This window comes from Macrobrachium rosenbergii, chromosome 50, assembly GCF_040412425.1.
Source record: "Macrobrachium rosenbergii isolate ZJJX-2024 chromosome 50, ASM4041242v1, whole genome shotgun sequence".
NCBI lineage: Eukaryota > Metazoa > Arthropoda > Malacostraca > Decapoda > Palaemonidae > Macrobrachium > Macrobrachium rosenbergii.
Genome location: NC_089790.1, coordinates 34,383,533 through 34,405,443, shown reverse-complemented (window position 1 = coordinate 34,405,443; position 21,911 = coordinate 34,383,533). Strand labels below are relative to the sequence as shown.

General features: G+C 37.2%; 1 protein-coding gene across 31 annotated transcripts in view; it reads left to right on the top strand.

The window, feature by feature from the left end:
• qtc (quick-to-court) overlaps window positions 1–21,911 on the top strand; it is a 279,218-nt gene that overhangs the window by 227,398 nt on the left and 29,909 nt on the right. For 6 of the 31 annotated variants that reach the window (XM_067094469.1, XM_067094458.1, XM_067094478.1 and 3 more), the window contains exons 2-4: window positions 12,582–12,816; window positions 15,115–15,340; window positions 20,466–20,786. In XM_067094469.1, coding sequence (XP_066950570.1) covers window positions 12,582–12,816; window positions 15,115–15,340; window positions 20,466–20,786 — 782 coding nt within the window. Of the gene's footprint in view, window positions 1–6,627; window positions 7,035–12,581; window positions 12,817–15,114; window positions 15,341–16,966; window positions 17,072–19,958; window positions 20,091–20,465; window positions 20,787–21,911 lie in introns of those variants that run through there. The other 25 variants (XM_067094453.1, XM_067094446.1, XM_067094463.1 and 22 more) reach the window with 9 other exon arrangements.

Below are 21,911 nucleotides of genomic sequence, written 5' to 3'. Positions count from 1 at the left end.
GAGAGAGGGGGTGGCTGTGTGTGGGTGGTATTCTGTGAGCATAAATTCAGCCATAAGTAAGTAAGCAGATGTACATGTTTATTTATGGTGAGTAGATATACGGAAATGCATGAAATTCGCTTAACCCCCTTTAATTTCTGCCATAGGATTAACCCTTTTGTTGACATAGTTATTCAGACAGTAAATAATTTATTTGAGTCTCCGGTATTTGTTTGTTCTGTCGTTTTCATTTTAGACGTTTTCATGAGTACATTTTCAATGGCCGATGTGATTTCAATTCAACAGTAATACTGAATTTAAGTAAGATTATTTATTATCTTAATTCTTCTTTTCGTTGATAAACATGTTCACATAACGGTGATGTTGTTTGTTAGTAAAACTTTCAACCGTGGCTCCTTTCTCTTTATACTGTTTCCCATGTTCTCAAAATAAAAAAAAAGTGTACGTTTTCTTTTTTATAACCTCCAAGAAAGTAAGCGAAGGGTTTCACGTTACTCCTCGATCAACAGATGATCTCACGTTGTTGTGCTACTGGTATCGATTGCACGGGCTTTCCGTTAGTCAGGCGGTTGGCGCCGCAACGCAAAAAACGAAACGTGACACGGAGGTGCCTTCAGAGAGGTGCCAGGGGATAGGAAGGGGGGGAGGGGAACTGACTTTCGGGCAAGTGGTTGTTTGAAACTAAGATATGTTGAAATCGTTTGCCTGCATAAACATTTTCCCTGTTAGAAGGACCTGGGGACTTTAGGAATTACTTACGACGTCCGTCGTAAGCTTGAGCTGTTAACGAGCAGTAACCTTTATGGAAATGACTGGAAGCCCATTGTCTTAACATTTACTCTTGATATATACAAGGAAAGTTCGCCAGGGCGTGTTGACCCTTAGACCTGTAAAAACTGGAGAGACGCTGTCATTCAGCAATGTCAGCAGGTGCTGTCTTCATTTTTAATTACTGTCATTTTGCTTTGTGTTTTTATGTAGCTCAGTCGAACGTAAATCTGTATCTTGTAGAGAATCAAACTGATATCTCACTAACAAACGACAAATATGGGTTATCACAAAAGTGAATTGGAAAGTTTGTATACCTTCGATTTCCAATAATAATTCCGTATCTACTCCGTCTTGTAAATATTCAAACTATTGGCTTCATGAGAATGCACTATCGGGGGTCTGAAAAATAATGAGTATTCTAATAAATAACCATAGAATTGGGGCATTCGGGTCGTTTCGGCCGTAAGTCATTTAGGCCGTAAGCACGTTTACGTGCAAAATGGGCGCCGTGTTTAGTACCAGGCCCTTGGGGATGTACGTAAAACATGAAATAATAATGGTAAATACCATAAACATAACGGTAAACATAACGTCTTACATTGTTTTGGATGTTACGGCCTAAAGTGACTTACGGCCGAAACGACCAGGACCGGAATTAGGTAGGCATGGTATGAAATGTGACCATTGCCACACGATTCCTTTTAAACAAATCAGTATTCCTTTTCCAAGATAAATAAAGCATGTACTGGTGTCTTCAAATGCTCGTATTTGTATTTCTTTTAGAAAATGATCTATAAAATAGTACAATTTGTAAATAAATGAAACAACTTCGTGGCTCGTTACAGTACTGTGTCAGCCCCTTTCATCAAATTAATTTCGGCTTTATATTTGTGAAATTAGGTTAAGGCTCGCATGATGAATTCCTGTCGGCTTAAATAAGAATGCTTTCATTTTTATTGATATATTGAAAGAATAAAATGGCTTCGACACTGTTAAGGCTGTTAACGAAATCATTTACAAAATTTATTCTTTATTTTAATTTCAGTATAAAATATGGTAGTTTGGATTTTATAAATAGCTTGCATTCCAGTGACTAATTTCGCTGCTTCTTTGGTTTTTAAATTGCCTGAGCGTATCTATAAACAATAGACATCAATGAACTTTGAGGTGAGAAGCCTAAAAAAAAAAAAAAATAGTCCTCCCTGGTCCCATTTAGTGTCACCGCATTGCAATAGTGTAATTGGAACGAGTGAATTTAGCTCTAATTGTGTCAGCGTAATTGATGTTGCCGTGGTCCAGTTTCGGGTAGCGTTGAAATATAACTGGAAACCGGCGTTGTGTTCATAGTTGCAAATATAAAGCAGACAGTTTTCGTAATTGACTGATTTTTGTTCGTTAAACTCTTGTGACAACGCAGTTTTCATGACGGGAGTTGCGTCGTCACCTTCTGCTGCCAGTATGGAAAACTGCAGTTTAATTATAGATTTTAATAACTATGGTCTGATCGTTTATAGAACACAAATGGTGCTCTCTCTCTCTCTCTCTCTGCGCAAAAAACATTTGATTTGTATGGACTTTCATGACTTGGTTAGGACCATCGTTATAGTGGAGAGTCTATAAGAATATCCAGTCATTTTAATGTGATATAGCTGAGAATTATTCCAAGAGAGCTGTTCCTGAGAGCCTCTCTTCGATGGCATTTCAATTCGATGGCTAAGTAGGACCGTAAATACCTTCTCTAAACAGTCATATTATTATTATTATTATTATTATTATTATTATTATTATTATTATTATTATTATTATTATTGTCGTTGTTCTCAAAGTGGAGATGAATTCTTTCTCCTGTGGCTGACACGGAGAAAGAATTCATCTCGACTTTGAGAGGAACAACAACAACAAATAATAATAATAATAATAATAATAATAATAATAATAATAATAATAATATGACTCTTTAGAGAAGGTATTTACGGTCCTATTTAGCCATCGAATTGAAGTGCCATCGAAGAGAGGCTCTCGGGAACAGCTCTCATGGAATAATTCTCCTCTGTATCACTCTAAAATTATTGGATATTCTTGTAGACTCTCTCTCTCTCTCTCTCTCTCTCTGCTTGTCTTATCCCACTTTAACGATGTTCCTTACCATGTCGTGAAAGAGTGGATACAAATCAAATATTCTTTGCAGAGAGAGAGAGAGAGAGAGAGAGAGAGAGAGAGAGAGAGAGAGAGAGAGAGAGAGAGAGAGAGAGCATAAAAAAACAGCTTTCTCCTGTGTCAGCCACAGTACCAATAATTATTTAATTTTTAGTTATTATTGATATCATTAATGGTCCTGTATATATGTTTAGGTTATACTGAAGTGCCTCAGTTATCACGGGGTATTGTTTCTTATTAACATATGAATATGTTTTTTTTTTTTTAATACGTGTATATCATCCAGTTGTATAGGTTTCACGTGCTGTTCTTGTGTGTTCATTTGTTCTAGATCGTGAGTATGTTTGTTTTAGCACAAAAAAATATATATCTGTATTTTCCATCCACAAATGTGGGGATATTCGTTATTTTGTTATGTGTAGCTTTTATGTTCCTGAAATACAAAGCATATTTGTTTGCTATCCTAGGTTAGATATGCATGTGTTTGTTTTTAAAAGCTTGCGTGTACGTTGTCTAATGTTTAAACTGTACTGGTGGATTTATTATTCGGAAACGCATTGTAATTGTATTTGCTCTTCGTATTTGTTATTCGTTAGCCGGTGATATAATATGTGACGGTATTTGGTCGTCATGCAATAAATCCGTTTGGGTTTTTCGACTTGAAACATTATTGCGGGCAAATGTCAGAACTGGTTATGTTTATCAACGTAAATGTTATACGCAATGACAGCATGCATCAATTACATCGCATTTTAGCAACAGCACCGAACGAGCGATGCTCCTGAAATAATGAATTTTATTGTGCATCAAAGGTAATCCTGAAATTGTAGATGTGATGGACCATCAAGTGTCATTCTAACCACCACGACACGTCGCTTTGGTTGAAATAAAAACTCACCTGAATTCAAACTGAATTAATCTGAATAATTTGCATAGTTCGGTGACTACGTTTAACTGACGATGATATATTTAATTTCTCTACAATGCTTAATTTAGACCTACAATTCTTTCAGACATTGTAATTTTTTCCTTTGATTGGTGTAATTATGAAGGAAAATCAACAATTTAAGCAGAATATTATCTAGAAAAAAAAAGGACGAATATGACAGTTATGCGTATGTAGTAAAGGTCATACAGTGAAAATATTCTAGGCTCAGTGGACAAGCGATAACTATGGCGTTTGCAGGAACATTCTCAGGTGGTGAGTCTGATGTACGTTAAACTGGCTCTGCGCCACCATGTGGTCTTACACCAAGTGTGACATGGTGCTGAAGGGGTTAAGAGACGAAGATTCACAGCTTTCAGTTGTTTTATATTCCACACCAAAATTGTCCCAATGAAATTTTCTGAGGCCAGTAAATCGTGGAAACCAAGGTTGTACGAAGGCTTAGTATTACGACATCATTGATTGTTGAGCAGAAGACACCAAATATGTAGAAGATTATTCACTTAAACTGATAAGCGTATCAGAGTATTTGATAGGAAACTTTAATATATGTCAAATGGAGTTAACCTGTTGTGTACATTTGTCTGATGATATTCATCACAGGGGCTAGTGGAGGACGATGGGAGAATTTCAAGGTATATAAATAAAACACACTCGTTCATTCATGCACCAGGAAATTTGCGACCATTATGCTGTTCGTAAAAATGTATGTATGTTTGCACGTCTGCTGGCCGGCAGTGTTTCAACCATGCAGCCCGTGAAAATCTTGAAGTTCGTAACGTAGGTTAAGCAGGCTGCTCTCCAAATTTTGAGGGAAATTATGCAAAGCTACGTTGGAGAGAGAGAGAGAGAGAGAGAGAGAGAGAGAGAGAGAGAGAGAGAGAGAGAGAGAGAGAGAGAGATTCTTTTTCGCCCCTAGCGCCACCCGAGATCTGACATCTCTCCGAGGTTGTCTTAAAGGCGTGTATCTTTATATTTATGTTAATGTTTATTATTTTTTGTAAGTCTAGGACGTAGATAACAGATTATTACTTTAGTTTGGGAAATAATGCATACTTTAAAGATGTGATACTGGCTGGTTACAAGGTTTGTCTGTTTTGTAACAACCGATCTAAGTCTTCTAAGTTGATAACTTCTGTCATTAATCTCCATTATTCTTAGCCTGTTGAGAGTAAACTTTCAAAACCGCTTCAAAATTAACCATTAAACGGACGGTAGTCGCAGGTTTGTGTTTATTTCCGTTGTTTAATGACATTCATCGAGATTCATTTAGTACAATCATAAAATCGGCAGATATTGTGGTTGGCCTTGTCCATGATAATACATTATTGTTATAAGTAGATTTTGTTCTTTTTATGCGAGATACTTTCAACTGGTCAGGCACAATTCATGTAAAAACCCGTCCAGTGAAACCCATCGTTGTAATCATCTTCAGTAACTGAAAGTGGTCTTCTGGAATATTCCTCTGTAAGTTTCTGTCCTCATGCACACCGTGAAATGTGCATTTGTTAGGCATATTCCGGTCTAGGGCATGATGCTAAACGTTATAAGAAATCCATGAAATTTATTCATAGTCTTACACAAAGATTCGCTGTGATGTGTGATCCAGTGATGTAAATATCCTGTAAGAAAAATTACCCTGTCCTGGTTCCCTCATTCCACTCTCCCGAATGTCCTTATAAACTGTAGGTGCAGTTGAGAGATGTAGATGAGGAATGTCACTGGAGAGTGACACACCTGAACCCTTTTTGTTCGTGTTGTTGTATTGTGTTTATGTATGAATTGGGTGTGTGTGTGTGTGTGTGTGTGTGAGAGAGAGAGAGAGAGAGCGTTTGGTTCTAATGTAAGCTTCATAGAGCAGTTTTGACCTTTGCCAGAACTTGAATCGCGTACCAGGTCACTCGACAATCTCTTTGGTAATATGAAAGAGTGAAAAGCAGTCGTTATTCATTTTCAGCAAACGACAGTTGTATATAGGATGTTCCTTCGTAGTCATTCAGGTGGACCATTAGTAATAATTTAAAGTATATATATATATATATATATATATATATATATATATATATATATATATATAATGTGGGAGAATGTGCTCAGTGAGACCAGAGTTTTGATTCAACTGGTGAAACTTCCATTGTGCCCCATGTTGACCGAGGTAGTGAGTTGTGGAATTATGGTTAGTCAACTGTTGTTGGTAGTGACTATGGTAGAGAAGAGCATTGGGGCAGCAGCCTTATCCGGAAAAACCTCGCTGTGAACTGAAAGGTCAATGCACTTGTGGAGCCACTCCTTCAGTAGGGAAAAACTCATGTTAACAATGTGTGTGTGTGTTTGTATGTGTGTGTGTGTGTGTGTGTGTGTTTTCCATCTATAAAGTCCTCAGGAATTTAAGTTTACCGTTTCCAAAAACCGTAAATTTTATGAACCTTAGACATTATAAAATATATATATATATTTTGAATATAGACAATGTATACTATGAAAAAGCTCAATACATTGCCAATCTTTTAATATATTGGTGGTGAAATTAGCTTTTCACTTAGAAATAACAGAGTGAACGTTATAAAATGGGATTGTTGTCTGCTTTTAGGATGTTTAGCAAAGCTGTTATGTTGTCCAAGTCATTTTACTTTTTAGATAAGGTAAAATAACCTGCTAAAACAATGCTACTTAATAAAAATTCATTTCAGAGGTTAAATACATTTCAAGATGAAGTTCACAGTAGACGTAAGTAAACAACTGCCCACTGACCATTATCGAAAGGTAAAATGGTGTTGTCAGCTGTCGTAACGAGCCTAATAGTTACCGGCAACAGGCGGGTTACTATCCAGTTTCTTTTTGTTATTATTATCCTCCCAAACACCGCTGGTTGCTGTCCTTGCCAGTTGTTTTGTATCGCGTTGGGGAAGACATTTGTGGAGAGTTTGGGTCTTCAGCTTCTGAAACTATATTTGTTTGTGTTTTGTGTGTAAACTGTTTATATAGGAAATTGAAATTCAGAATCTGACCGGTTACGATAATGTATTATTGACATTTTGTGATGTGCAACACCAGCTCTCGTGGTCTGTAGCTCTTATGTTAATAGATAAGAGTGGACTACACGAATGTGCTAGAATTTGAGTCAGTTTTCGCAAGTCAGTGAAGTATGCCCGTATATTAGGTGAGTGAACGCGCTACTGAATCAAATCATTCCTCACGAATGATAAAAATTCCAACTTTGTTCACCTGTAAGGCCTTGTACCTTCCCTAAACAGTCTTTTCCTTGCTTATTCTTATCCGGCCACTTTTGACCCATTGCTCCATTGGCTTAGCCTTCAGTCATGCTCCACTGCTGATCTTAAACCACTGCTCCACAGGCCTAGCCTTACTGAACTCGCAGCCCCACTTGCCTAGTCATACATAAACAGTTATTCAACTGCCCAAGCCTAACTTAACATATCAGTCAAGTTTCATAGCCATATGTGATCAATCACTACATCAGTTATATACTGCCCCCACTTGCCTAGTCGCTCATCAGGCTTAGCCTTATTTAACTCTTACTCACCAGACATGGCCTAGGCTTACCTACCACCACTCCACTGGCCTAACCTTATTCAACCCACTGCTCCATTGGTTAGCCTTCCTTACAATGCCATTTCCAGAAGTTGTATTCCCAAATCTACCTTTCTCTAATTTTATAAAAAATGAGGGCAAAGTCAGGTTGCTGCCCTACCCACGCTTCCAATGCCATAATGTTACACCAGCCAGAGACCTTATCAACATCCTTCATGACCTTTGTTGTGGGATTTTAAAATTAGTTTACTTTGAATAGGTCTTCAGTATCGGTTTACTCTTACCTTATTCAGCTTTCCCTCAAAAAGAGAGGTGGTGTATGCAATACTGTACGAGCTTTTTCTGTGCTTCTCGTATTCAAGCAAGAATTATAAGGTTAACTTTGGCTAGCTGATTATTTTAGTAGATGTTTTATTTAATTTCATTTCACGTACCCTTACTAAGATTCGTTTGTTGTCATGGCATTATTGTAAATACTTTCATCTCTGAAACTCTTGTTAAGTGATATTATACCTGTACTTTAATACCATAATTTGATATTGGAGTTTTTATGCAATGCTCCGAAGTCTCCTTAATATGCTAAATATGATAATCATACTAAATCACAAATTTACTGCTCGAGATGTTTAATGACAAATGATGCTACCTACTTCGACTTTTCCAAGTTCTGATGTTTTGATGGTCAAGGCAGCTCTCGATTTGATTTTGTTTTATCCCAGTGCGTTGTGGTTAAGAATGGCTATCGTGCATCTTTTGTTATTTCACTGGATGTAGGTAAGTGAACAATGCTGAAACCTATTTGGGATTTTGGAATTCAGGCATTACTTGAAAGAAACCAGCATCAATTCATAGTCAGTGTGCCTTTGGTGCAGGCATGTTACTCTTGTCCCTTGTATTTTTTTTTTCTTAGTTGCGAACATTTCTCATTTTCATTTCATTGACAGATTAATAGTTTAAGGATACTGGAACCCCTTATATCCTACAATCATGGGGGCCAGTGGAAAAATGTTTTTGGGGTGGAGTAATTTACAAAATAACACAAAAACAGAGATGTATTTTAATATGATGATTGCCAACTTCTGCAAGCTCTTGATTCTAGTAAAGATAAGGTTTATTGAAGGTTTATAAAATATCACGCGCTAGCTAGGTATGGACATGGTAAACCTAGGTAATGAGTGGTGGACCAGGTGTGAGGACCTGGTGGCCTGGGTTAGGTTAGGTTGCAACCAGTTATTTTAATGTACAGTGCCTTAGGTTAGGTAGGGTGGATACCCCCTCCGGCTAGGTAGGGACCCTGCCCCCTAGGTTAGGTTAAATCCATCCAGTCTAACTTGGTAAGGAAATTAATATTAGAAACGTTTAAAGCATACGTGAAAACGTAAGTCATATTTTCATCTGTGTAATATGATTATGGTTTAAATTGAAAATTGACCATCACATTTGTTAGCCCTAAATTAGCCCATTCTAGTAATTTTTTTTATAATAGCAAACCCTTCTCCGTGTAGTTTTAAGCTTAGTTGTGTAATGGGACGTGCAGTTTTTCCTAACATATTATATATATATATATATATATATATATATATATATATATATATATATATATATATATATATATATATTATATATATATGTATATATATATATATATATATATATATATATATATATATATATATATATATATATATATGTATATATATATGTATATATATATGTATGTATATATGTATGTATATATGTATGTATATATATATGTATATATATATGTATATATATGTATATATATATAATATATATATATATATATATATATATATATATATATATATATATATATATATAATATATATATATATATATATATATATATATATATATATATATATATATATATATATACTGTATATGAACGCATTTATTTAAAAATGTTTGTCTGGGAAACTTGGTTAATACGAACATGTAATTGAAAACGTTTTGCATGTTTTTTGCATGAATAATTAAAACAGGGGTCAAAGGATATTAATTCAAAATACGAATTAGCCATTATTTTAGAATTAAATGATTCAGGGTGCAACAGGGATGTACCTCGCAGAATTCGCGACTTGGTAGAATTTTATTATTAGAATTTGCAATATCATTGTTTAATGGGCGTATTTTCGGAGTTTTAGCCGGGTCAAAATTAACATCGGAAAGCGTCAAGACTCCTGTGAAGCTGATTCAGAAGCTTTGGTTTCAGTCCGTGAATATTTAATTGTGAGATGGCTGAACCAAGTTTCATGTGTAGAAGCGTTGATGATGTACAAAAATAAAAGAATGTGGAAGCGGCAGCGATGAATTGCCTAGAGCACAGAGGGTATAGTGGAGGTATATTTGAGTGCTAGAAGGGTTAGCGTTGGTAAAAGAATGGGTCCTGATCTGATATAGTTTTGGTCGTGTTGGTGAAACGAGTATACGATTTGGTAGTGTCTTGAGGAGGAAGAGGTGGGCAGGTGGCTAGGTAGAAACTTGGAAAGAGGTGCCTGAACATCACGAAACGAGTGAGTACGTGCTATGGGAGTTGTTTGGAAGTGTAAATGTGACAGTAGCAACTTACTTTTCTTGTGATACGCGCACACACACACACACACACACATATACATATATATATATATATATATATATATATATATATATATATATATATATATATATATATATATATATATTTATATATATATATATGCACTGCAACGTATCACAGCAGAAATAAGTTGCTTTATTGTTATTCCTGACAGTTGAAAGGCCCCAAGGGCAACTGCATGGCTGACACCAATTGATCCGAGACGAGCGTGAGCTTGACGATAGGGCTGCGTGTTGGAAATCAGGGTGACCCCAATTCGGTTTTGATTGCTTGGTCATTCACCTCTGCTTAAACATCGGCCGGCAACGTATGTTAGTGAATAGGATCCCTTTATTATTATTATTATTATTATTCAGCTTTTTATTAACGAAGGGGAAATTCTAAACTCAGAGGTAATAATTTAAATAATGTACATTTATTCTCGGGTCAGCAGCTGATGTGATGGAAAGGTCCATCAACAAACCATGTCTGAAAGCATGAGCTGGTTTACAACCTCACGCAGAGCGTCGGTTTTTTCATCATCTTTTTTTCAGTGTTGCCTGGCCATGTTCTCAAGAAAAACACAAATGTAGGATGTTGTGGCTGACAGCTATAAAGTTTAGTTTGTATTTTTTCTTTTTGGAAGTTTGTGAAGTGCTGCTGAATATTTTTGGGTTTGGCAGTTACAGAATGAAAGATATTTTTAGAAAATTCCATTGCACAGTCATCCTGGAGCTTTGTTTATTGAAGTTTCTTTTTTTAAATGTTTTACATTATTCAGTGAATATTAAGGTCAGTATCTTCAAAGGTAATTCTGTATATTTGACAATTCCGTTGGGTCCCACAACTGAATGTGTCCATGCATTTCTCTCTCTCTCTCTCTCTCTCTCTCTCTCTCTCTCTCTCTCTCTCTCTCTCTCTCTCTCACAGAATAATTTGTTCAACGTGGGTTACAGCCTTTGGTTTTTTTTTTGAGATGTCGGAGTACTAGGTTGAGTTCATTACGTTTGCCATTGATATTGCAAAATAGACAAGTTTGAAAAACCGATCAACTTATTAAAAGAATAAAACTCTTATTTTTATTTGCTTTTTTTTTTTTTTGCTGTGTTCATGATGTTATAAAGTATTGTCGATTTTCATTGCATTGTTCTGAACCTTGTACAGTATGTGGAGGACCTTATTGCGCCATTCATGAATTGAACGTGATTCTCAGATTTCAGAATACATTAAAGCGGCTAGTACAAGTAAGTTGCTGTAAATTATAGCGCATTGTGATTTACTTACAATATTAATTAGGCCGCCCTTTATAATTAGTCCTGTTGTGTACATGAAGTGGACAAGTCTCTGCCAGTGTTTAATTGAATGCAGCACAAAGATTGCTGAATTTTTGCCCCGAAAAAATTCTCTGAGCTTCCCGATACCATTAAAAGGTCAAGGGTGTTGTTCAGTTTTAACAGTAGTAGCAACATTTAGACTGCGAGGCGTATTTAAAAGCTATCCGCCACGTACATGAATCATGTAATAGGGACTTGCGTTGACGGAAGTCCAGAGAAACGTCATGATTGGAGGTGCGTCGCAAGGTGACTCCCGTTAGCGAAGCGTGAGATGGCGAGATCCGCCGCTGTTATGCTGTTGGGGTGTTCCAAGGTCGTTGGTTGAAAACGCGCTGCCTTTTTTTTTTTTTTTTTTTGTATCGTCTTAGTTTTTATCTCATAGCAATTGGATTACAAAATTTAGTGTTTCATTTCATATCAGTCTTCCGTTCTGTTGTACAGTTATTTGATTTCAAAGTGGTATGATCAAATCACGCTAATGTACTACATTTTACAATAATTCAGTAGTTGCGTTAATTCGAGTACCTTTTTTCATAACGATTTAGTCTACAGAATTGTATTGGGCTAAAAGATTATCCAATTGCACCTCTCTTGCATTGAATATTTTATTTCATTGGTTTTTGATTAAAAAAAAATTACTTATTGAAAATATTCAACCATGTCATGCTATTAAGTTTTAACGAATTTTAACTTCAAATTGAACTTAATTGTTTTTAACAAGAAATCAAATGGTCTGGGTTACTGTTTTTGCTACAGAGCAGCTTGGGGTTAGAAGAATGCGACTTTGAGACCTGTATATTTCCGTGTTATATAATGACATGGGAGACAATGCGTTTGGGCATGATGTTCAAAGTCAGGTAGCGGGCAGACAGGCACGATCTTTTTCTTTAAATGCTTCCGCGTAACTGTTATTTTTTCGGGCAAGGGTCTCTCTCTCTCTCTCTCTCTCTCTCTCTCTCTCTCTCTCTCTCTTGTGGCATGAAGTTCATTTAGGTAGCCACAAATGTGTTGTTTTAGACTGCAGTGCCTTTTTGCCGTAAAGTGTAGAATTGATCTTAAAAGTCATTTTAATAGTCAAGCTGGTTGGTATTTTTTCCATTGTTTTGTGAGGTTATGGCTGAATTGTAAGATAATATATGAAGTTCTTGGGAGTGTTTTGTGTTGTAATAACACCTCCGTTACCCCTAGATTTTGTTTATAGTGTTATCATTCTCTGTTTTAGGATTGGGCGCAGAAGCCTCAGGGATGCCATCAGCAATGTCGTCCTCGCCCTGCACACCCGTCGAGGAAGAGCGACCAGGCTCCTCCTTAAGCACAGCTTCTAGAAGTTCACGAATTCCAAGGTTGACTCGCTCTGCCTCCCTTCGTATCAAATCCACTTCGGAAAGTAAAACGGACAACAAATGCAAGAGCGATACCCATCATGGGTCGAAATCGTCCAGTAGGGGCATTGTCAGGTAAGAAACATATTATTTTTTTATCAGACGACTCTGAGGGTCAAATAAAAACTTTTTTTATTCCAAAACCCTGGCGACTTTTTTGTAATCAACTTTTACTCAGAGACTTGGTGACTTTTGACCGCACCCCCTCCCCACCCTCGGCCCTGCCATTCTTCTTGTTCACCTGCAATTTGCTCTTACCAGGGGCATTGAATAAGTCGTTACAACCGCAGTTGATAGTCTCTCTCTCTCGTCCTTTCAGGTGCGACTTCTTGAAAAATACGAAATAATGTTTGAGCTTTTAACATACAGAATATCGAGTTCTTGATGTTGGTCCTACGCAGTTAGGAATGTTGATATAACTATTTTATAATATTTTATTCATTGATATACCCTCAAAATTTAATTTTCATCGTGCATTTGGATGGGAAATTCCGTGTTGATGATGGTGAACTTTGACCTTGATATCCTCTTCCCCACTCATTCTAAGCCAAATGTTGCAAAAAGTTTCGTCTCAGTGCTGAGTTTCCAGTATTACTTCATGGATTTCGTAATGTTATATGTTGTTGTCGTCGGTTTAAGCTTCAAGAATCCTGAGTAATCAGGCGTGTATATGTGAAGGAAATGTCAAAATAAATAGTTAATATGCACTGTCCTTGTCGATCAGCACAGCATTACCTCCCGCGACTGGACAGAATCGTGACACGCCCGTCAGCGTTGAAACTTAAATGGCTGTATTGACCGAAGGGTGAAGCTCTTGCTTGTCTTTTCTCAGCATGTGTGTTACCAATAAATCCACATTTTTGTAGCGATTAAACGGTAAAATTTGTGAAGGCAGTAATAATACAAAACAGAATGAAGATGGCCAGTTTCGTAAACATTTTTGCATTAGCCATTAGCCCATGTACTATTGCGAAAGCTTTATTTTACGTTTTGTGAACCATGGCAGGATTTTTGCAAATCGGCTAAAATATGTATGAGAATTTCATTTGTCATAAAAATTTAATCACGGAACGTCAGCAGTAACAAGAGCAGCTTATGTCGAAGGTGGTCCCGCACAAAGCCCTGGCCTGAACTTTTTCCTTTATTAGAGATTAGTGTTGCTGGCTGTGGTGGCGAAATTAGCTGCCATGACGACATTTCTTTTTTGCTCTTTGAAAAGCTTACCGCTTTGTAGCTTTGATAAAGTTCTATTCGTTTCGTAGTTAGACTAGCTCGGAATAATTAAACGGCATCCTGCACCCCTTAATTTGCTATAGGTTCTAATTCAAAAAATCCCTGTACATTTTGTAGCCACATCCACCCTGCTTTTTGTCATCAAAGATACAAGGCCAACCTGTACCCTACCTAACCTAATTTACTCCATTGTGCGGTGTATTACTGATGCCAATCCCTGCGAGTATGCAACGAAAGATGGAATATACGAAAGAACTTAGTGACCTGTGTCATTACATACTGTTAATTTTTATTTTTTCTATGAGGGTCCTTTATTTTATTGGTTATGTCTAATTGTAATAGGTTACTCGTGGAGTATGGAGCGTTCCTTGAGTATTTAAAAAATCGTGCTTTTTCCTTGGGTAGTTTCATTTATATTATTTTTTTGTAATGTAACCCATAGTTTTAATTTTATCATCGAGCTACATTCTTGAGGAATCCATTTACTTGCCCATTATAAAACATCTTCCAGTGGTTTTGTCATCGTCAGCAATATATTTGTGTTGACTTTGAGTTTTTGACTTTGGTATTTGTTTTTTGTCTTGTTTCTGAACGAAACGGAAAAGTTCTTGTTACGACCACGGCTGTTTAAGTCAGAGAGTTTTTAACGTCGTTGATTGATTAAGATTAGAATACTGGTACTTTTTCCACGACTGAAAGCTAACTGTAGTTTCTTCCAAGCTTGCAGTTGAGACACATGACGCTTGTGTTGCATATGTTAGTTTTATGTAATTTCCCATGTTTTCCAAAGCTTTCAAACTGTTACTGTGTTGCTTAAGTTGCGTGCATTTTTTTTATTTGTTCATCATAGCACGAAGTCTGAATCTACATTTTAAGCCATAGCTTTTGCTATTTTTAAGTCACTTGTATTGCTTTTACCCAAGTCACCTGAGTTTGCTTGCTAATTCCTTTGTTACTTGTGTTAATCTTAATCCTTTAAGTTACTTGTATTAATGAAGTCACTTATGTTACTTGTTTCTTAAATCACCTATATTACTTTAGTTGCGTCACGCACTTGATTTTTTTTTGTGTATCATTTTAACAAGGATTCGTCTGAGGTGTCATTCTTTCAAATCTAATTGAAACTTGTCCTCACGTCAGATCTGCGAGTTTCGTCACCAGCAGAGGGATGGGAGGGATGACGTCGCCGTCCTCCACCTCCATCCTATCGTCATCCTGTCATCCCTCTGCTTCTTTATCCTCTCATAGGGCATCTTCCTCGAAAGGGATGAGTCTCACACACACTCCAGAAACCCCACGGAGGTTTTCTTCTCACGGCAGCAGCTACTCCAGAAGGACCAGCTCTGCTTCCGAGAGAAAATCACATGTAAGTACAAAAAAAAAAAAAAAATCAAAATCATTATAGTTTTGGCATTCAATTCGAAACTGAATTAAAGTTCGTCTAGTGTGTAGTTTTTTTAGTGTAGCTTTTGAGGTTGAAACCGGTGTTAAGTTTCGTTGTATTTTTCAGATGTTGTCAAGTGGTTTGCCCTGTTTTTTAATATTAAAAGATTTCAGTCCGGGTTGCTGATGGAACGATGGAGGCTTAGGCACAAAGCCAACTTTCTCTTAACAACATTTAGATAAACGATAGAATTAGATATTGTAAATTTAATTTACCAGGATTTTTATCACCAAAAACAGCCTTTAAACTTGGACTAAGCAAGTCATCTGTTGTGACTTGGTTTACACGGTAATAATTTTGTTCTGTTTTACGGACCACACCAACTCGTTTTCAAAAAAGATATATTGTACACAAAAAGGAAAGGTTTTTGTCTCAATTGTTTGAGTTTTCATTCTTCTACGGGGAATGTCCCTAGAGGCATTGTTTTCTTGTTGATTGAATAATGAGCGTAACCAGGTGATCTTGAAACGTCTCAACGGTTAAATTTAATTGTGGACATTCTGGTCCGGTTGCAACCCCAGCTGGAGTTTATAACTGAATGCATGCAGTGTTAGTAGCTTCTTACGGAGATCTTAGAAATACAGATATTTTCTCATTCAGCATGTGAATGAGAAAACTTGGAAGTATGTGATTCTGTCAGTGGAGATGATCTGGCTTTTGCATTTTTGGATGTCTGTAATCCGTAATTTGCATGAACTAGTCACGTAGCTTGACAGTCAGCTGATTTGTTATCCGATCTTTAGGATCTTTGGTAATGGTAGTCGAAAATTACCTTGTTGAATTTTGGCAAGTTGTTTCACTCAGGACAATGCATTAAACAGATTAGTCAGACTGTTATTAATATAAGTAGGTACATGAAGGGGTAAGATTACGTCCACCAAAGGTCTGTTGCTGGGAGCTTTTAGTGTTTGGGCATTGTTTTGGATTTTTCATCTCGCTGAGAAGTCCTCGTATGAATGCATGTGCAGTTACGTAATTTATTCAAGGAGGGTTCAGTTCTCTAAGTTGAAGAAAGTTTTAGGCATATAAGAAATTTTGTAATTTAATTAGTGAAGGAAGGTTTTAATTCTTTCACCTGTTAAAAGGAAGAATGGTTTTATATTGAAGGAAACTAGCTGTTTCATGTACGCAGTGTGGCTTTGTTCTTCCACCTAAGTGAAACATATTCCTGTGTGAATGATTGATTTTCATATATAAGATGCAGGTCAAGGAGGACGGTACGTTACTCAGTTTTTGTATGGAATAATTTTCATATTACTGTAGGGTTTTTGTCAAATCCGTTTGAAATTCCCCACTGTTTACTTGTATTGGTCTATGCTTAAAAGACCTTTGTAGTCTAAATACTTTTTCATATTGGATTTTGTAGGTCCCAAGCAAGAAAGTAAAATTGTAAATAAGATGTAAAATTCCATATGACATCTACCGTTTCAAGGTCTCCATGTTCCCACCTACTTTATCTAGAAAAACTTTCTCCCCTTTGTGTTTTATTTATCTGATGTCTCCTTTTATACATTTCGTCATTCCCATTCCTCTCTACTTTATGTGCAGTTTTCTCCATGCGTATCTCAGAGATCCCCTTCGCCCACGTTGACGTTTCCACCTCTTCTGGAGCAGTCGCTGGAGCACTTAGCAGCCTCCGGCATACCAGACATGGTGCGCTCTAGGTTTTCCCTATCGCTGTTCCTCCAAATAGATGTTGATGCTTCCTCAGATTGCTCCTAAAGCCTACTCTAGTAGTTTTGTACTTCTAAATTTCAGTTTTTTATTCTTCCCGAAGTAGGCTAATTTTGACCTGTATTGTGTGTAAGACTTAACTTAATCAGCTGATTATCGTACCTCTGATAGGAAGTTGTTTATCCCTGTACTGCCATGCCCGTACTGATGCTTTTAAATATACGTAATGAAGCATTAAACAGGGTCAAGATATTTTCCATAGATATTATTACGGAAGTCTTAATCATTGTTTGGGATTAACATTCCATGTAGCTTTTACAAGATTCTCAAGGAGCCCGGTATTAGAGATGTGTTATTGTTACATAGTGATTGTTTTTAATTTTCTGAAAAGAACACTATGCACTTTTTCCGTCCGCCCTCAGATCTTAAAAACCACTGAGGATAGAGGGCTGCAAATTGTACGTTGATCATCCACCCTTCCATCTTCAAACATACCAAATGGCAGCCCCTTGCCTCAGTAGTTTTTATTTTATTTAAGGTTGAAGTTAGCCATAATCGTGCTTCTGGCAACGATATAAGATAGGCCACCACCGGGCCGTGGTTAAAGTTTTATGGGCCGCGGCTCTTACAGCATTATACCGAGACCACCGAAAGATAGATCTATTTTCGGTGGCCTTGATTATAGGCTGTACAGAAAACTCGATTGCGCCCAAGAAACTTCGGCGCATTTTTACATGTTTTCTCCTTTTAAGCCTTCGATGAGCATTACTTTTAATTCAGGGTGCTCTAGGAGTAATTTTTAGTAAAGCCGAATTATCTGTCAGAAAGAGACGAATTCAGTTCTGAACTGGTTACAGAAAATTGTTTGCAGGGTTTTTAAGTTATAAGCTAGGAAAGTTCATAAGAGTAATGTTGAGAAAAAATCTTGTATGTCCATTATGATAAGTACCATATTTCACCTGTGGATCAGGAAGACAATTTTTATATTCAGGTATAGGAACATAGAGCGTGAATGTTAAAATTTAAAGTCGTGATTATATACAATCGACGATAGTTTTACAGAAGCAGTGAGAAAATGCAATTCCAGATTGTTATTTGACTTTTGAATATTAAAAAAAAAACTGAAAGCGACGTTTTCGTAGAAAGTATTTTGAAGTAGGACGGAAGTATACTAGTGAAGATAAGTTTCAGTAAGCCTCTTCAACATGCAAACAGAACAACCAGCTACCAACAAAGGAGAATACCCTCGTCTCTTGCCTGTGTGAGAGGGACTATAATAGATCCATTTGCTTAATTAATTTTTTCTCCCAATTTTGTGCCTCAGAACAGTGAACCTGGCCCCGCCCTACTTTCGTGTCAGTATTTCCCACTTAACCTCATTTTATCAGCTGCCGAAAGGAGAAAATTAATGAAGCAATGAGTATATTAACTCGTCTGTGATCTTCACATGTTGCTGGCATTTATGCTTCGTGATTGAGAATGTATTAGAGTTTCGGAAAACGAGAGAGAGAGAGAGAGAGAGAGAGAGAGAGAGAGAGAGAGAGAGAGAGAGAGAGAGAGAGAGAGAGAGAGAGATTGATTTTTGTATGTAGAAATACACCCCCTTAATTATCATAGTTAGATATTCCCTTTTCTGTGTTTGATAATCCCTGTTCTGTGTTTGGGTACTTGGATTCCCTTTGTTTACCAAAGGCTTTTGAATTGAAATCAAAATTAATAGGGAGAACGCCTTTTTCATCTGTGCATAAGTTTTACCGGTATAGACAGATTTGTGCGTTCATTTCATAATAATGAACTAAGTTCACTTAAAAGTTTGCTGCCGATGGGAAAAGGTTCAATGTAAACAAGTGGAAAAATCATAGTTTGCGCGAACGAGTCCATAATTCTGCCACGGCGTATAAAAGGAAAGGTGTGTTGGGCAGGTGTGCGCCATTCTGTGAACTTTTTGCCGGAAAACGCTCGCTTGAGAAGGTGCTGTCGATTGTAGTTTTTCAAATCCGTCTTGTTTTCGTAAAATAGAACTGCAAAGTTGAAATGTTGATGCAGTAAGTTTTAGAATACCTTGAAATTTTAATTAGTGTATGACTAAGGTTTTTGCCTTCTAGGTTGCTAAAAATGACAATTCAGCCAAGAGTGCTTTCAGAGACAAGGTGCTTGATTTTGAGGCTTTGCTGCTATCAGAGGGCTTTGAAACCTAGGCTCTAGACTATTCTTTGTACTAGGAAACTGTTAGCCTACATTAGGTGATGTGCTTTTTGTTCGGTAAGCATTGATTGCAAAGATATGTTTGGGATCGAATTGCTTATAAGAAAATACCAGCTTGTATGATGAGTGTGTTAGGAAACTGTTTGCATTGATAGCGGCATTATTTCTGCAAGTTATGAAACTGACTTGCATCTAGAGAAATTGTTTGCATGAGTGGATTTGTTCTGCCCTACTAATTAATACTAATGATTGTTTTTTGATAGTGATTTTCATAGTCTAGCACAACTAACAATGTACGATTCCTGAACTAAAGTGACAAGCTATTAGTGGTACGTGACATGCAAATCGGCAGTTTTGAAAGTAAAATTTTCTTTTCCTACAAATTGAAATGAATGGTCGAAGTTAGAGAAATCTAAGTCTGTCAAATTGCCTGCGTAACCGCACTAAACTGGAAATATATTTATATATATATACGGTATGTATATAGGTCATGTGTGTTTATTTGTATGTATATGTGTATATGTATGCACTTTTTGATATTAGAGAACTGCCTTTTGGATGACGCGTCACCACATCATGGAATGAGTTGAAGTTGTTGATGTGAATGTAAGCTAACAGCCCCTCGCCTTTTGTTTCCTTCACACACTTTCGCCTTGTTTAGTCATATGCCGGACTAGGCCCATCCCCCTGGCATCCGGGCTACCAAAATCACCTGCGGAGGCCCAACTTCCTTCCAGTGTCTGCAGCGCCTTCGTTTGGGAGCTACGGCCCTTCATCTTTGCCCTTTACTCCGGTATGTAGTGTCTTTAAAGAACGATCACTTTTTCTTCGGAAAAGTTTCGTCGAAGAGAACATGAAATATGACATGAATACATATTTGCTCCCTATCTCATGACTGATATCTTGTGTAGATGTAAAATATCGACGTGCATTTGTGTGAGCATTAATGTGAGGCGAGTGATTGTAATATTAAAAAATGCACTCTGGGGAGCTGCTACTCATATAAAAGGTAAGGTGGTATTTTTAATTGCTATTATCTTTAGCTCAAATATTCAGTGTTTAATGTAACCATTGTTTGCTTTCCATTTATTGTGCTGTCTTTTTTCCCCTGAAATTTATACTCTGTCCTTTGAAGGCCCTTGTAACAGAAGAAACCCAATCTCTACAGGCCTCTCAGCCGGAAACGCCCTCGAGATCGCCCGACACAGATTTGGACGACGGCGGCGGCGAGGCAGATTCGGTGAAGAGTTTTGGGTCTGTGTCATCAGCCCTGAGCTGCGATGCGGGACTTGCCCGACATAGCAACTACCATCACCACCACCACGGAGGAGGAGGAGGGGCAAGTGGGGGTGGAGGAGGTTCCTGTTGGGGTGGGAGTCGAAGTCGGACTTCGAAGTACGTCCTGCATTGCCGTCATAACCACGAACTCGATCCTGAGACTTACCTGACGCCGACGCAACGTGCTGCCAGGAAAATAAGGGAGCTCAAGGTAAGGAGTGAGACTGAATTTTGTCCAGGTTGTGAACCTCATTCTAGGAAATGACCTTGTGTCCACAGGACGCGTGATAGACTTTTTCCATAGGAATTTTGTGTCGCCTTAAAATAGGTTATTTTCTGGTGCCACCCTGCCTAAAGCTCCCAGTTGGACCCGTTCATTCATTTGTCATCATCGACATTCGAAGAATCGTACGTTGTACTCCGTATTAACTGCCAAATCCATACTATCAACACTTGGGTAATAGGAGTTTTTGAAAGACTGATATTTTCAGTCGTACTGACATTAAGTGGAAGCGTATTTTTCAACTTTGGGCTACATATTTGAAGGATCTACAACCAACATTTTGAGTTCATCTTGTCTCAGATAACTTGAAACAATCTGTAGATAGTCTTATATTGACACTATTCACTGTACGGATTATGTACAGAAAATCTCTTAAATACTTTTAAAAAGCAGTCTTGGTAAGTCATAACACATTTTAAACATTCTTCATATCTTAAGTCTTAACGTGTTAAAACTACTATTTTTGATAGCCATAACATTTACATTCTTTATCTCAAGCCAAGAAATACCAAACAGTCCAGGATTAGTCCTATCCGAAGTGCGACTCTTATTACGCTTCGCTTTGTTTACCATATTTTGGCTGTATCCTAGGTAGATTATGATAGATGTAGTAGTCCAGTCGTATATCCAGTAACCATTACAACATTATTTGAGCGCTTAGAGACAAACAACACTCTAGTATAAAGCTAAGTCGCAGATTTTATTAGTAAATTGCACCAGATAACCATTTATAATCAACTGAATGGCACCAGCATTTTTATTTTTCTTCCGTGTTAGCATATATTGAGTTAAATTTTCATTTAATTTGGATCCCCAAGTACTATCCATTTCCCAAAGCTAGGAACATTATTCAGTTTCCCATTTGTACCATCGATATCATTAATGGAAAAACAAAATTGGTGTCACCTGCAAATAGGTATGAACCTCACCACATGTCTAATAGATTTGACAGTCCAGTCATGTATAGACAGAGCAGGATTGGACCTAACACATTTTCTTAAAGTACTCTTCCTCATGATGTGTGATGAGGTGATTGAATTTCTAATCTGCACT